The sequence below is a fragment of the Anolis sagrei genome, chromosome 2 (assembly GCF_037176765.1).
Source record: "Anolis sagrei isolate rAnoSag1 chromosome 2, rAnoSag1.mat, whole genome shotgun sequence".
In the NCBI taxonomy this organism is placed as follows: domain Eukaryota; kingdom Metazoa; phylum Chordata; class Lepidosauria; order Squamata; family Dactyloidae; genus Anolis; species Anolis sagrei.
The window spans coordinates 28,993,242-29,010,390 of NC_090022.1; the positions used below are offsets into that span (position 1 = coordinate 28,993,242).

General features: G+C 40.1%; 2 protein-coding genes across 5 annotated transcripts in view; one reads left to right on the forward strand and one right to left on the reverse strand.

Annotated features, from left to right (window-relative positions):
- The window catches only part of PXK (PX domain containing serine/threonine kinase like), a 62,107-nt gene extending 59,543 nt beyond the window's left edge, over nt 1–2,564 (forward strand). For 2 of the 4 annotated variants that reach the window (XM_060766469.2, XM_060766470.2), the window contains exon 18: nt 1,493–2,564. In XM_060766469.2, coding sequence (XP_060622452.2) covers nt 1,493–1,686 — 194 coding nt within the window. In that variant the 3' untranslated portion in view covers nt 1,687–2,564. The remainder of the gene's footprint in view (nt 1–1,492) is intronic. The other 2 variants (XM_060766471.2, XM_060766472.2) reach the window with 1 other exon arrangement.
- A 448-nt stretch (nt 2,565–3,012) lies between these two features.
- Nucleotides 3,013–13,917, reverse strand: PDHB (pyruvate dehydrogenase E1 subunit beta). Its single transcript, XM_060766473.2, has 9 exons — nt 13,755–13,917; nt 9,215–9,322; nt 8,900–8,962; nt 8,730–8,765; nt 8,183–8,468; nt 6,419–6,529; nt 5,032–5,123; nt 4,018–4,159; nt 3,013–3,717 (listed from the first exon to the last, which is right to left on the reverse strand). Exons 1-9 carry the CDS (start codon nt 13,860–13,862, stop codon nt 3,572–3,574), a joined length of 1,092 nt encoding a protein of 363 aa, XP_060622456.2. The 5' UTR covers nt 13,863–13,917; the 3' UTR covers nt 3,013–3,571.
- Nucleotides 13,918–17,149: the final 3,232 nt, after the last annotated feature.

Sequence of the window (17,149 nt, forward strand, 5' to 3'; positions counted from 1 at the left end):
ACCTACCACTAAAATCTTAAAACTTTGATATCTCAATATTTCCATTTTGGAGCCGAGACGAATGAGTCTTTCATAAATGGCTTTTTCCTGAGCTTAACTTTAGCTCCAAAGGGCAACTGCAAATGCTGGAGGACATCCCTCTGGGTGCAGTCACCTGCTCAGTTCTGACATGATCGTTGAAAGGCTATAGTACAGTGGTTCTCAACCTGTGGGTCCCCAGGTGTTTTGGCCTATAACTCCCAGAAATCCCAGCCAGTTTATCAGCTGTTAAAATTTCTGGGAGTTGAAGGCCAAAACATCTGGAAACCCAAGGTAGAGAACCACTGCTATAGAAGATGAAGTGAAATGGGATCTGTCCATAGAAAAATCATGTGTATTTATAAGAACACAACAGGAAAAAAACAAAGATCTCTTAGTAGTGGTGGTAGTTACCAAATATCTGTTTTGTCATTTTAGCACGCCCTCCCTCAAAGATGCCTTTCTCGATCCGTTCATGCATTTAGTTGGGGAGGAAAAAATGAAAAAGCACCAGGAAAAGGAACGGGGAAGGGGGAGAAGTCTAGACATGCTGTCAGAAATATATTATACCCAATTCATTTTGGAATAAATCTCTCTTAATGGAATTGCTTGAATAATGTCTTGGTCTGTTAACCATGGCTATAACTTCAGGGTAGATTAAAAAAAGGAAAGCACATGGTTCATATTTGCCTTTGTAGTACCAGATGTTGCCAAACTGGTTTCTGATGTACAACAAAGTCCAGTTTCACAGTGAAAGATATATAGCCTAGAAATTCTCAGATTATACTGGGTATACTTGAGATTAGGAGGATTCAGTGCCAGGGCATCCTGAGTGGTAGTTTTACAAAATCCATAGCCTTAGCTGCCAAAGGGAAGCGGTGCTTCACCAAACTGCAACTCTCAAAATTCCAAACCACTGAGCCATGGCAATTAAGTGATGTTAGACTGCATTAATTCTGCAGTGTAGATGCACCCTAAGTCTACATCCTCATATGCCACTGAAGTAGAAGACTTTTCTGGAAAGGCTTATGCCAGCAACCTGATTTATCTCAGTCTCTTAAGATGCGACAAGAATCTCCTATTGCAATGTAGAGATCATATATCACCGCAACATCACTGCTCACTGCATTTGGAATCTACAACTTCCAGAATATCAGTTGAGTTGTAGACATCCTATAACCAACCTATGGACTCAGGATGAAAATTCCCTTCCTCATGGTTGTAGACCACATTCTAAAGTGACTACATTGCTTGCCTTTTTTACATACACTCTCCCTCCTCCAGTATGTCTGTTCCCCTTGGCCCTTTTCTTTTCTTCTTAACAATGCTTTTTGGCTTATGTGCATGAGTTTCCAATTTATTTCTTTCAGTTTGTACATTTGGCAGCTTTATCAGACTTACTTTTGTCATGATACTCAATATCGAATATAAGAAATGTGGTTCCTCTCTTACCTACCTATCTTCTCTTCGGCAGGTGCCTCGACCATCCCTTCACCGCCTCCGCCACCAGCAGCCCCACCCCTTCCTCCAAATCTGGATGTGCCAACACAGCCTGACCCTGTTAACAGCACAAGTCGGGGTGCCTTACTTAGCTCCATTCAGAATTTCCAGAAAGGAGCTTTGAAGAAAACAGAAACCTGTGACTACAGTGTCCCCAGAATCAGCTGAAACTGTTCGCACCAAGTCGTCTTGGACACACTTCCCACTTGTGTTCCAGAAACAATTTTTCCCATAACAACTTGATTTAGACTCTGCCTGGTGGTTTCCTTGTTTTACAGCTGCCTGTTTAGAGCCATTTCAACCCTCCTCCCCACTCTGAGCAACATTTTTGAGTAGCAGTGCTATCTCAGATGGCATCCTCCAAAATGGCCAAGTGCCATTTCTGTTTGAAAAGAATTTGTACTCCTTCATGGAATCTTGTTTTTGGTAGGTAGGATTCCTCTTAATAGAAAAAAATAAGAAAAAAATGCAAACGCTCCATGATGACACGGTTCATTTGCTGAAGCCTGTTTTCACGGGCTTCTGAAAGGTTAACCCCTCTACACTGATGTGTGTACATTGAGTGACAAAATTCACTTAATCGGAAAACTGGCGAGATGCTTAAGTCTTCTGCTCTCCCTGCAAAACACCAAGTCAGTCCATGAAATTATTCCAATATTGTTAAAATACAACAAGAAGACTGTAGTTCTGCAAGTTAATTGGATCTGGGAATTAGCTTGGTGTATTGAGCTACTTTATACTTAATAGAGGACTTGCAGGGTATTTCCCATCAGACCAATTGTAGCATCAGTGTGAGGCACGCTCTCGAGCTAGGAGTTAGCAGAAGAGCTAAATGTACTAATGTTTTAGTGAGGGGGAAAATCCCTTTCCTGATTTGCTCAAAACCTTAAATTGCACTTTAAGGATTATTAGTAATCCATTTTTAAAATCATGTATACATCAGTGTTTGTTGCTATGCAGAGAATGTCATTGTGTAAAAGAGTTCATGTAACCTGTGATATACTCAAGTCATATTTTTATTAAAATAAATGTCAATAGAATTTCAATGGTGCTTGAATAGAACAAACCAGTGAAATGTTTCCGTGGGGAAAGCAAGTGATTCAGTACATCCCAGCCACCCCAGTTGAAAAGTAGAGAGTGTTTTTCCTGCATGGCAGGGTGTTGGACTAGATGGCCCATCTATTCTCTTCCAACACTATTCTATGAGAGGGGAAAACATTAGTCTACAGTGAAAAGTATTATATATTTTCCCCTCGTGGCAGTAGATTTGTCATGTGTATACCTATAACATGAATGGGTTCAGGTTTTCCACCAAAACTGTACCACACTGTGGGCAATATATACTTGTGATCTTCTACCTTATTGAATTGCCAATAGCTGGTGAGTTATTGTGTAAGTCATGGAAGAAAATTTAAGAGTACTTTCTCCTAAATTGTTTTGAATAGCCTGTTTTGATTTTAGATCTCACTTCCACCTGGATAAATATACTCAATCTTTTTGTTAATTTTTTTATTTCAAACATGATAAGTTACAAAGAAAGCGCAAGCTGAGTCTTGATAGACTGCAAATCAAAGGAAGCCTGCTCATGTACAATGAGAAACAAAACTTCTTACAATGAGTTATTTAGCTACTGAATATTATAGTTTTAGATTTAAGCCTGTTTGTTTCCTTATTGAAAGGATGAAAAAACAGTATGTCCTGTAACAGATCACTTCCTTCCATGTACTGTCAAAGGCTTTCATGGCAGGAATCACTGGGTTATAGGTTTTTCAGGCTGTATGACTATGTTCTAGAAGCATTCTCCCCTGACGTTTCGCCTCTCACAACCTCTGAGGATGCCTGCCATAGATGCAGGTGAAACGTCAGGAGAGAATGCTTCTAGAACATGGTCATACAGTCCGAAAAACCTACAACCCACTTCCTTCCACATTGCCATCCTCTTCATGTGCTATACAAGGTGCAGCTCCGTATACAAAGGCTTGTAAATACATTCCATAAATACTTTTAAAGACATATAGTTGAAGAATCCACCACACTCAAATACATAGAAGAACTAGACATTTAGTGTTTTCTTCACCGCTAATATTATGTCCTTTACTTGAGGTATGCAGTTATCTTCCAAAATTTTTGCATAAGGCATAGGAACGTCTGCCCCTGTGACACGGACGACAGGGGCATCCAAGTGGTTGAAAGCAGGACCTGGAAGCAGAAGAAGACAGCACAACTCATCTCAAGATAAAGAAGTTGGGTATACAGAGTGCTCCCTCTCCCTCAATGTCTGAATCAGCTTTGCATGGTTCAATCTAGACAGCTGAATGCCTACTGGAGAGGATTGGGAATTGCATGGTCTTCTAGATGTTGGACCATAACTCCCAGCATTCTTCACTTTTGGGCTGCTGGGAACAATATATGGAAAACCTTATGCTTCCTTCACATGATAAACACAAGTTAAAAGAGATATGCAGCATACTGATTTTTAAAACTGCAAATACAACATACCTTCCATAATCCTGGCACAGATTTCTGCTCCCACTCCAAATTGGGGCCAACCACCTTCCACTGTCACAAGATTATTTGTCTTCATAACGCTGGCTTCAATAGTTTCAATATCCATTGGCCTAATGCTGCGGAGGTTTATCACCTGTGGAAGAGATTTGATTACTATTCAGATCATGTCCAGTAGTAAGACTTAAAGCAAAGTCGCCATCTGCTTAATAGCGCCTCAATTATGTATTAAATCAACAGGTCTATTAAATCTGCATGTTGTAATGCAATCATTGAAAAGAGAAAAAAGACTGATGATAGGTTTTCCCATAATTTTAAAAAAGTATTCTTTCTTGGTGAGGCAAAAATGAGTTCCTATATAGAAATGGCACTCAACCAGCTATTTTTATGTGAAAGATAATTTTGGGGAAGCACTTTAAGAAATATTTTATCAAATGGTGTGTATCTGAGCGGCACATCACCTACTTCCAATGCAAAGTCTCAGATACAATCCCTACCACCTCAGACAGTGGCACTGATGTTCCATTAGCTGAACAATTAAAGGAGAACTAGCACTACATACACAGGCAAGACGATTTCACTTTGGCACTCCAGGGCACTGCTTCTTAAACTGTGGGTCCTGTCCCCAAAAGGAGTCCCCTTTGCTCAGTGTTGGGTTCACAAGAAATTTGGAAGCTGTAAATGATTTCTGAATGCCATCCATTTATACAAATCTGTTTGCAACAATGTGCTGCATTTACAGTCGACTGCAGAAAATGCTTCAACTAGACTCCCTAAAAAGGAAAAGCAGCCTGTTTAGCGAGCCTTGCATATGTTGATTTAGTCTCTGTAATTGTTTGATTTTCATTTTACATACCTATATAACCTGTAAAAATTTATCAGGCGAAAAGGCATCGCATGTAGAAAAAGTTTAAGAAGCTTTGCTCTAGCATTCCCTTCCCATTGATGGATCATGCAATGAAACTCAAACTGCTTCCTAAAGATTGGAAGATCTGAAACAACACACACCTCGCACTCCACTCCATCTTTGGCAAGGACTGCAGCTGCTTCCAGACAGTGGCCCACAGGTCGCGAATGAGACACTAAAGTAATGTGGGTTCCTGAAACACAGAGACTGATGAGAACTGCTGCACCATTTAGAAGGCATCTTCCCCATATTACCAACAGTAGTACCTAGCAGTTACCATCTTTAATCTTTTTGAAAAACTTAAAACATTAAAATGCACCGATCATTCCCTAAACAGTACTAACAACTTTATTAATAGGCGTGTCTAATAATGCCATTGCATTCAATAGAATCGAGTTTTTTACATTGCCCACTGAATGTACAGTCTTTCGGACATTTAGGTTCCTTTTAACTGGTAAAATCTCTTCATCATAGACAAAAGGGTCAAACTGAAGATCTGTACATGTATTTACCTCATGGAAAATCTATCTCTTTTGGAAAATCAGAGCAATAGCAGAAATCTCTTTACAGTTATACTGCAGCATAGCAAAGACCTTTTCATAAACTAGCCAACAATAAAGGGTGAGCATGTGTAAATCAGCTGCTATTTTTTCACTTAACAATTTGCGTGCCTCTTTTAAAAATCCATTATCCCTAGAATCTGCAGCTGCAACAATTTATGTAAAGTTGTCTCATTTACTAAATGTGCCCCTAATGGTGTGTTATGTTCCATTTCTCTTAAGATTTTTGGTTTGCTATTTTTAGCCTTTATTGGTAAATATACAGCATATACAGTCATCTGGGACACTCTATGATCAACTTCTACTGGAAGCTGAGAGTTGCACTGGAGAACCTAGAAATTCTTTGACCATATAACAGTGAGAATCTAGAGATTCCTAGAGAGGTGTTCTCTCAGGTTAAAAAAAAGTTTTTCTTTAATTTGGATTTTTTCAACTTTCAAGGGGGTTCTGTACCCCTAATTCCAGCGGATGTGGGAGGCTGACTGAATAGTTTCTTTGGTTGTTTATGTTCGTAGTCAAAACGGGTGTATGAGACAGAGGTTGCAAAGGAAACTCATGGCATACACCCCTCAAATATGGTAACGTCTCCAAAAGTCAATTTGATCACAGGATAGCAAAAGGAACAGACATCAAATTTAAAGACTGCCCTTTGGTTGGTGATAAGAACTAAAAATTGTTTGTGAATAGAGTAGAACACACTTTCATAAAGAATAATTCACTTCAAACAAAATTATTAGGACATTATAAGTACACATCAAGGAAGGACACAATACCTGAGATCTACAGAATTAATTATATTCAGAGAATCACAATTCTTTTGTGACATATTTTTATACAAAAAGGGAGTATGCGTGGACAGTTTCTCCAGCTGATCATGTAAACAGTGAAATACTGGACTACTTCAGCACGAAGAATTGTTTTTACTTACCTGGCCTTTCTATCTTAGCCTTTCCAATGGGAACAAGGAAGTCCTTTGATGTGGCTTCCTCAGACAGTTCAAAGGGCACTCCATACATTAACTCGTTTTCCAACATTACAACTACAAAGACAATTAAAAACATAGATTTGACCCGGCTGGTGCTAGTTGTCTAATACAAGTCAAATGAATTGAATTTGCAGATGAAGACTCTTAGAACACTCCATAAGAAAAGGTCCCATATTCCTAGCTGTGGTTTTGTGAAGCCAAATCAATCTTCCCAAACCCCATACTTGCCAAACATTAGACTATAGCTCCTATTACCTCCAGCCAATATGCCATGTTTAATTCAGCACAGGAGGTCAACCGGTTGGAGAAGACTGAGATAGACCCAGACAAGCCTCTGCTCATTATCTGATGAAGCATTATTAGGCAATAATGGCTCGTACAGATTAGATTTGGGGTATATCAAATGCATTAGATGTGTACGGATTTTGAAACCCCAGAAGATAGATTTGCAACATTCAGGTGGAAATCAGGTGTTTTGTGAATTATTAATTCATTTGCTTCAGCTAATAAATTTGCTCATTCATTTGTATCAAAGGTAAACTGATAAAGGCATGAACTAACTGCATGAACAGTTGCAAACATAAGGTTTGGTAGGTCAAAGCAAAACAAAACAAAACAAAAAAAGAACACTAGACAGTAGCTAACACCTTATCATTACTTCACTCAGTCCTCTACTTCCTGGCTGTACTCCAATAACTGCCAAGTCCCTTCCTGTCTGCAATTCTCTAAATACCATAATTGTGACTAAATCCACAAAAATGCATGCTAAGATTTTTATGTAATTTTGGAATATTTATTAAACTTGTGTAATTATAACTTGGCAGGGATCCAAAGAATGGCTTCGACTTATGTAAGCAGCTCACACCTAAATTTAACACTTGAATTTACAAAATAGACAACACAAGACGTTTCTGACTGCAGAACTATTTCACAAATGCCCTTACAATCATGGAACTACTTGCAAGACTGTTTAGATCTCATTTCTGCCAGGTAGTAATAACAGCTTTTTCACTTCACTTATATCCCTACCTTATCTGGGAGATGAATTATAGTGCCTGGGACAGTGCCTACAAAGTGGACTGCCGCTCTCTAATACCACCTCAACTTACAATTGTTCCGCTTGTTATAATTAACGATTTAGAAGAGTTGCCATATAGATAATTTTGTTCATTTCCTGCATTTATAGACTACTTTCAGCATTTAATAGTCTCTAAAGAAAGAAACAAAAATTGGCAATGTAAGCCTAAAACAATTTCAAGAACACATACAAAGTTGAGTCCATGAACCACAGGAGGTGAGAAAATTGAATACAACCGAAAAATAGCCCACTTAATCTAGTCTCTCCATGAAGAATCAAAAGTTTGTCCCTCCTTCTACAGGGGAATGGGAATACTGAATATCATTTCAACTTTTCAGCCACGTCTGGGACACTCAGCACTTGTCTAGTGGGATAAGTACACTTTGTATTTGAAATACCAATGACTACAGTAAATACAATGCAAATACAACCCAAAAAGCCACCACAAGTACACAAATGGGGCCCTTCCACACAGCCATATAACCCAGAATATCAAGGCAGATAATCCACAATATCTGCTTTGAAGTGAGTTATCTGAGTCCACACTGCCATATAATCCAGTTCAAAGCAGATAAGGTGGGATTTTATACAGCTGTGTGGAAGGGGCCAGTTTTCCTTGCTCTGTTCACCTGGATTATCATCCCGGATTGAGGATTTAAGGAGACCCTTTGCGTCTTCTGCACTCCACGGGCTGACTACTTTCAGTCCAGGGCAGTGTCCGTACCAAGCGGCAAAACACTGGGAATGCTGGGCTGCGACCCCGGCTGATGCTCCATTCGGACCCCGGAAGACAATGGGGACAGGCACCAAACCAGCAGACATGTAGTAAGTTTTGGCTGCTGAGTTTATAATGTGATCAATAGCTTGCATGGAGAAGTTGAACGTCATGAATTCACAAACAGGTCTCAAGCCAGCCTGTTAACACAAAGAAAGCCAGTCAATATTGTGAAATAACTACACATTCTATCTCTAATCTGTCCCTCTGTTTCTTCAATTCATGCTTCTTGGAGTAAGAATCCATCATGCCTGTTCTTTCTAAGCCGCATATACACAGATGCTGTTATGTTTATAAATAGTGGAATATTATCAATTCTTACTCATGGTTTTTAAAATTTAATTGATAGCATTCACATTTAAAACATTATATATGCAAAAACATACTTAGAAGGCACATACCATGGCAGCTCCGACAGCAATCCCAGTAAACCCCATCTAGGAAGAAAGGAGGAAAATGTAATAAATACTGAAACTCTCATTTCAAAAACACTAGTGTAACTATTCAGATGTAATTTTTTTAGGTTAAATATTTTTTTAAATGAAAAAGTAAACATATTCTGATTTCATACCTCTGATATAGGAGTATCTATGATTCTCTTATCACCATATTTCTTCCAAAGTCCTCTGCTAATCTGTAGGGAGAATTAAACTACTGTTAAATATTCTATTATATATTTTTTAAAATAGGTATCACTCTGTAGATTGTTTAATTGTTTGAAACAACATACACCTTTTGCTGGTCTTTTTGTATGTTTTTAGTCTGGATTTAGTAATTCGAAAATGGTTTCAAATTCCATTACTGAAAAAAAGCCAGGATATAAATGACTAAAATAATAGCAATGATAAGAAGGATGCCCTTCAAAATACTGCACTGAGCATCTTACCTTGTATGCACCATCATACTGAGCAACTTCCTCCCCCAACAGGAAAACCTTTTCATCCCTTTCTATCTCCTCATCCAAAGCCTGGTTCAAAGCATCCCGGACAGTCACCTATAGTTGATAGAAATTTTTAAAACAAGAACACAAATCATTTACTTTACTATAATCCTACTCGTTCTAGGAAGATATTTTAAAAGGCAGTTGACTTGGGAACGTCTAATGGAAAAAGTGAATAATTTGTGCCAATCCCACCACCAAAGGAGTATGAAGGATCAGTGCAGGGTTGAATGAGTGTGGCCTTCCAGATGTTGCTGACCTGAAACTTTGGGCAGTCTTCCCATTGGCTATGTGGGCTACATCTAACAGAGGTGAAAATCAACATCATCATAAGGAAGGCTGAGTTGAGGAAGATAGACACCTTTGAAATGTGGTGCTGGGAGGAAAATTCTGGGAGTGCCTTGGACTGCAAGAAAATCAAACCAGTCCATACTCCAGGAAAGAATACCCGGCTGCTCACTGGAGGGAAGGATATTAGAGGCAACGATGAAGTACTTTGGCCACATCATGAAAAGACAGAAAAGCTTGGAGAAGACAGTGATGCTGGGGAAAATGGAAGGGAAAAGGAAGAGGGGCCGACCAAGGGCAAGATGGATGAATGGTATCCTTTAAGTGACTGGCTTGACCTTGAAGGAGCTGGGGGTGGCCACGGCCGACAGGGAGCTCTGGTGTGGGCTGGTCCATGAGGTCACAAAGAGTAAGAAGCGACTGAACAAATAAACAACAACTGAATACTTCACTTGCCACATTTTTGTGGGTATTCTCCCTTCTCTAGGAGGAATGCTCTACAAAAGGCCAAATTTATTACTGAGTATATGGATAAATCATAACTGTATTTCTTGCTCCAAATATAGCATTTCTGTAACGTACCATTAATCCAGCACATACCATTTTTGCACAGTACATATAATAATAGAAAACTTATTTTTAGTAAGCCATTTTAAATAAGATTTGAGCTCTCTGAAGTCCAAAAGCCTGGTCAAATGCTGCCCATGTTTGGAGAAGACACATTTTCCTTTTGTCAAACTGTCAGCAAAAGGGATAACAGGGGATTAAAACACAAACCCGTTATATATACCATGATATAAGTGACCAGAATATGAACATTATTAATTTACCTTTCATCCTTTTATTTCCAAACAGCTGTGTTTTTCAGGTTGCTAAACTGTCCTGAAAAATCTGTTCTTTCAGCTATATGACAAAATGACAGGACTGTTTACTGGCTATGTCTTTGACGGATATGTGATGCTATTTTCTGTGATGCCTTTAATAATGTTTAATATTTTACCAGGTCAAATGTGATGTTTTATACTGTTTTTTAGCGAAGGCAGTGAATTGTTGCCAACACCGTGAATACACACAGATAGATATCTACATAAAAACTCCAACCATCACCCAAGTCAAAAAAGAAGCACCATTAAAGCCTTGGCAGACCGTGCAAAAAGAATCTGCGAACCCCACCTCCTCCAAGATGAACTGAACCACCTCAACTGGGCTCTACAGGCCAATGGATACTCCACCTCAGACATCAGAAGAACTGCAAGACTGAGAACAAGCCACGAGAATAAAGACGAAGATCCACCCAGAGGAAAAGTGTTCTTGCCATACATCAAGGGAACCACTGACCGCATAGGGAAGCTGATGAGGAAACACAGACCCACCAAGAAAATCCAACAAATGCTATGTTCAGCAAAGAACAAGAGCGATCCTCTCACTTCTACAGGAGTCTACCGTGTACCATGCAGCTGTGGACAAGTCTACATAGGGACCACCAAACGCGGCATTGCCCAAACACGAATCAAGGAGCATGAAAGGCACTGCAGACTACTTCAACCAGAGAAGTCAGCCATAGCAGAGAACCTGATGAAGCAAACTGGACACAGCATATTATCTGAGAACACAGAAATGGTGGACCACTCTCACAACCACCATGTCAGACTACACAGAGAAGCTATTGAAATCCACAAGCATGTGGACAATTTCAACAGAAATGAGGAAACCATGAAAATGAACAAAATCTGGCTACCAGTATTTAAAAACTCTAAAATTACAACAGCACAACAACAGAGAGGAAACAAACAAGGACATCTAATTACCTCTCAACAAAAGTTTGCTCTAGGCACTGTCAGACCATTATATGCTAATCAAGGTGGTCAGTTGAAACATTCACACCTAGCTCCAACAGACAAGAGTCCTTTGTCTCACCCTGGTCATTCCACAGATATATAAACCCTTTTTTCTAGTTCCAACAGACCTCACTACCTCTGAGGATGCTTGCCATAGATGCAGGCGAAACGTCAGGAGAGAATGCCTCTAGACCATGGCCATATAGCCCGAAAAAACCTACAACAACCCAGTGATTCCGGCCATGAAAGCCTTCGACAATACATTGAAATTAACTTTGGCTTTGTTTCCAGTAAACTTATTTGGTTAACTTTAATCCTGTCTCAAGAGTCTTTATTTTAAAGAACTAAAGTACATCAGAGGGTATGTTCCCTCCCTCACAAATAATCTGCCCCATTCCTATCTCACCCTGAGTTTTTAGTATTTTATCCTGTACAAGTGGCTTGCTTAATGTCACTGGGATTGTGAATGACTTTTATTGTATTTTATATTGTTTACTGTATTCTCATGTTTTATGTATTTTATTATGTTGTTGTTTTATGCCTTTATGATCTTATTTTATTTTATTGTATTGCATTGTTGGGCTTGGCCTCATGTAAGCCGCCCCGAGTCCCCGTTGGGGAGATGGTGGTGGGGTATAAATAAAGATTATTATTATTATTATTATTATTATTATTATTATTATTAGCCATCCCCTGCCACGTGTTGCTGTGGCCCAGTCTGTGTATATGTGCTTTGTGTGTCTATATGTGTGTCTATATATTTGTGTATATACGTGTGTTTGTATATGTGTGTGTTTTTGCGCATAAGTTCAGTCCCCACGAACTCCTCCTCCACAAATGTACCTTTTCATTGCTATCTCATCTAGAGTTTTACCATTTTGTTGTGCTTTTGGCCCACCCACTGTGTTTGATTTTCCATTATGCTATTTTGTACTGCTTATTTACTTAATTGGTTTATTTATTTTAACTGTGATGTTATATTGTTGTTTATATTTTATGTTGCTGTAATGAATCATTGAGCTTGGCGAGTCCCCTTTGGGGAGATGGTAGCAGGGTATAAAGTTTATTATTATTATTAATGTATTTTTTTGTCTTTTTAAGTCTCTTCCAATGTGTTTTTTAGTGTTTTTATGAGTGATGGTCACTCGTTGGCCTGATAAGTGCTTACCTACAAACCCTAAACGGTTTGGGACCACCCTACCTCCGTGACCGCATCTCCGTTTATGAACCCATGTGCTCACTTCGTTCATCCGGTGAGGCCCTGCTCGCGATTCCGCCTGCGTTGCAGGCGCGTTTGGTGCGGACGCGATACAGGGCCTTTTCTGTGGTGGCCCCCCGACTCTGGAAGACCCTCCCAAAAGATCTTAGACAGGCCCTTACATTGGCAGTCTTTAGAAAGAACTTGAAGACCTGGCTGTTCCGATGTGCCTTTCCAGAATAGGAATCTCCAATAACAAGTCCCAGAAGCACTTTATTAGAACTAAGATTGCCGCACACTGCACTTGCCCTATAAGCCTTACATATCACCTGTCACATCGGCACTTTTAATCCTGTACCCATTACTCTGGGCCGGCCCAGTTTTATAGTGTCTTGATGTATTGTTTATTGCTTGTTGTTTAATATTGCTTGAACTGTTTTTAATTTGCTTTAGGTGTTGTATTGTTATGTTGTGTTTTGAGGCCTTGGCCTTTGTAAGCCGCATCGAGTCCTTCGGGAGATGCTAGCGGGGTACAAATAAAGTTAATAATAATAATAATAATAATAATAATAAAATTATAATTGTTTCCAAATTTGGTGTCAATTCATCCAGTGGTTTTTGAGTTATCCCACAAACGAACATTACATTTTTATTTATATAGATTCATAGATTCCGATAACCACTGGGGAATAGACGGACATATAGTTTTCCTTCAACCCCCGGCATGCCATCACAATATATATTTTGCAGAGATACATTTTGGTATGTAACTTTTATGGAGGTACGTTTTAGTGTGTGTAACTTGTAGTGTTTTTGCTGTGCTTGTGTATTTGAATTGTTTTGTAACCCGCCTCGAGTCATGAAGAGAGGCTGGCAAGAAATAAAATAATAATAATAATAATAATAATAATTGACCTGTATAGAGTGACATTTTATCTCAATAGGAAGGGAACTCAACACCAGGCATGGGCAAACTTGGGCCCTCCGGGTGTTTTGGACTCCAACTCCCACCATTCCTAGTTGAAGTCCAAAACACCCGGAGGGCCCAAGTTTGCCCATGCCTAGCGTAGATGCACCCTCTGGCCGACCTCTAACTCCAAGCAACTCCTTTTCCACGCCCCGTTTCCCTTTCGGACTCTCTCTCCCTCGGGGGCGCCCCTACCTGAACGGCGGCCGGCACAGAGCGGTGAAACCCCCGCCGTGGGAGCCCCGAGAGCCGTCCTGCTCCCACTCGCAAAAGGCCTTTCAACGGCAACGCCGCTGCCGCCATCTTCAATTTGCCCTCAACCCCGCCGGCGCCCCGGCGTAACGCGTCACCGGGCACGCCCGTCACCGTTGCCAAGCAACCAGGAGGTAGCACGAGAGCGAAAGGGAGAAGGCGGGACTATCCTACAACTCTCGCGAGATTCAATCGACGAGAGTTCATCTCTATCCTTGCCTGACTATTTATAGCCCTGCCTGATGATGAGAACAGCATTTCCTATTTGCTGTAGAAGGCTACGGGAAGCTGAATGGGACAAGAAGGCTCAATGCGCGCTCTAAAATTAAAACAGCAAAACAGCAGAGGGAAAACAATCAGGGACATCTAATCACCCCTCAACACAAGATTGCTCCAGGCACTGCCAGGCAATCAAATGCTAATCAAGGTGGTCAATTGCAACATTCACACCTAGCTCCAGCAGACAAGAGTTCTTTGTCCCAACCTGGTCATTCCACAGATATATAAACCCTTTTCCCCAGTTCCAACAGACCTCACTACCTCTGAGGATGCTTGCCATAGATGAAGGCGAAATGTCAGGAGAAAATGCCTCTAGAACATGGCCATATAGCCCAAAAAAACCTACAACAACCCACTAATAGCAAAACATGCTGGTATATTATATATTGTGGTATACTCATATAATACCATATAATATATACTATTTGATTTACATGTATTATTAATAATAATATTGGAGTATAGTGCTGTGGTACAATATAGTAATATATAATTATATAATATGTTATACTTACATATAATATTAATAATATAATGTAATACAATTTAATATTACTAAATTACATCTTGTTACATCCCGAATAGACTACTGCAACGCGCTCTACGTGGGGTTGCCCTTGAAGACTGTTCAGAAACTTCAACTAGTCCAGCGAGCGGCAGCCAGATTGCTCACCGGAGCGACATACAGGGAGCATACCACTCCCCTGCTGTGCCAGCTCCACTGGCTGCCGATTCAGTTCCGAGCACAATTCAAGGTGCTGGTTTTGACCTACAAAACCCTGTACGGTTCCGGTCCAGTGTATCTGTCCGAACGTATCTCCCTCTACGTCCCACCCCGGAGTCTGAGATCATCTGGGGAGGCCCTGCTCTCGACCCCACCACTGTCACAAGTGAGGCTGGTGGGGACGAGGAGCAGGGCTTTCTCAGTGGTGGCCCCTCACCTGTGGAACTCACTCCCGGGGGAAATCAGGGCATCACCATCCCTCCTCGCCTTCAGGAGGAGGGTGAAGACGTGGTTATGGGACCAGGCCTTTGGGCACGCTGGCAATTAAATCAGATAATCAGGCAAGTAAGGACCAACAGGACTGATGAAGTGGAACGTAAAACTAGATCTATGAGTTAGCGAACGCTGACCATGTAAGAGGAGAAATTGGGTTTGTATTGGTTTTTATTGATTTTATTGATTTTATGGTTATAATGCATGAATTGTTATTAACTGTGAATTGATGTAATTTTGTGTATGATTGTTTTATGATGCAGGCATCAAATTGTGCCTTTGCCTTTGTAAGCCGCCCTGAGTCCCCTTCGGGGTGAGAAGGGCGGGGTAAAAGAACCCCAAATAAATAAATAAATAATAAAATATAATAATACAATAGAATCAAAGAGTTGGTAGAGACCTCATGGGCCATCCAGTCCAACCCCATTCTGCCAAGAAGCAGGAAAATTGCATTCAAAGCACCCCCGACAGATGGCCATCCAGCCTCTGCTTAAAAGCCTCCAGAGAAGGAGCCTCCACCACACTCCAGGGCAGCGAGTTCAACTGCTGAACAGCTCTCACAGTCAGGAAGTTCTTCCTAATGTTCAGGTGGAATTTTCTTTCTTGCAGTTTGAAGCCATTGTTCCATGTCCTAGACTCCAAGGCAGCAGAAAACAAGCTTGCTCCGTCCTCCCTGTGACTTCCTCTCACATATTTATTCATGGCCCTCATCATGTCTCCTCCCAGCCTTCTCTTCTTCAGGCTAAATATGCACAGCTCTTTAAACTGCTCCTCATAGGTCTTGTTCTCCAGACCCTTGAACATTTTAGTCGCTCTCTTCTGAACACATTCCAGCCTGTTAATATCTCTCTTCAATTGTAGTGCCCAAATAATAATATTGCAATATAGTAATACTAATATATTAAATGGAGCCTCGGTGGTGTAGCAGGTTAAAGCTGCGGAACTTGCTGAATGAAAGGTTGGCAGTTTGAATACAGGGAGCAGGGTGAGCTCCCATTGTTAGGCCCAGCTTCTACCAACCTAGCAGTTTGAAAACATGCAAATGTGAATAGATCAATACATACCACTCCGTCAGGAAGATAAAAGCTCTCCATGCAGTCATGCTGGCCGCATGATCTTGGAGGTGTCTACAGACAACGCCGGCTCTTCGGCTTAGAAATGGAGATGAGCACCACCTCCCAAAGTCAGACTCAACTAGACTTAATGTCAAGGGGAAACTTTTACCTTTAATATATTAAATATAATTACTACTGATAATATATAATGATATACTGTTTTATTTTTGTATATTTTTATATTTTAAATTGTAATGTTTTTGATCGTGAAACGTTTTGAGTCTCCATATGGAGAGATAAAGCATGATATAAATAAATAAAATATACTGTATTAAGCTAAAATAAATATTCAGCTATATTCAAAATAATAAGAAGTGGAAAGCCTCAATACTTCCAAGGAAGTTTTATGTCAAGCTGGTGGCAGGGATGACCAAACCTTCTGTTTTAAACTACTTCCACCTTCTTATTTTCCATGAACTCATTAAAAATACTATAAGGAGGAAAATAAAATAGGTAAAAATATTTATGTTTTGAAAGTATTGCCATGAATGCTGTTCGAACATTGGGAGACATCATAATAAGAGGCTATATATGAGTCCAGAATTTTTCTTGAACAACCCTGACTAACCTGCTGACGAAGGCCTGCCTACACTGGCATACAATGAAGTTTAGCAGTATTTAATTAATTATATGGCAGTGTAGATTCACACAATGCTGTTGAATTGCATTTTATGGCAGTACAGGTTGGGCCACTGTCATTAAGAATATTTTAAAAATTAGGACTATCCAGGAAAAGACATCAAATGTGTTTTTTCATTTAAATATTTGTAGATAATTTATCATGCAGACAGTGATACATCCAAAGTGTTCACAAACTGCATAAATTAATATATTATTGTGAAGAGAACTTATTGCTTATCTCCAGCCATGTACGCGGTTTGCACTGGGGTTATCTTTCGAGTGGAAAATCTTCCATCTCAATTCCAAACAAGCCCTCTCCAGCAATT

What these genes read in the sequence shown, in the direction of transcription:
- PDHB (XM_060766473.2), bottom strand. Translation starts at nt 13,862, where the DNA reads ATGGCGGCAGCGGCGTTGCCGTTGAAAGGCCTTTTGCGAGTGGGAGCA. An exon ending in GGCTAAGATAGAAAGGCCAG is followed by an intron (nt 5,124 to 6,418) that starts GTAAGTAAAAAC and finishes TCTGTGTTTCAG; the next exon opens with GAACCCACATTACTTTAGTG. An exon ending in CTGTGCCAGGATTATGGAAG is followed by an intron (nt 3,718 to 4,017) that starts GTATGTTGTATT and finishes TTCTGCTTCCAG; the next exon opens with GTCCTGCTTTCAACCACTTG.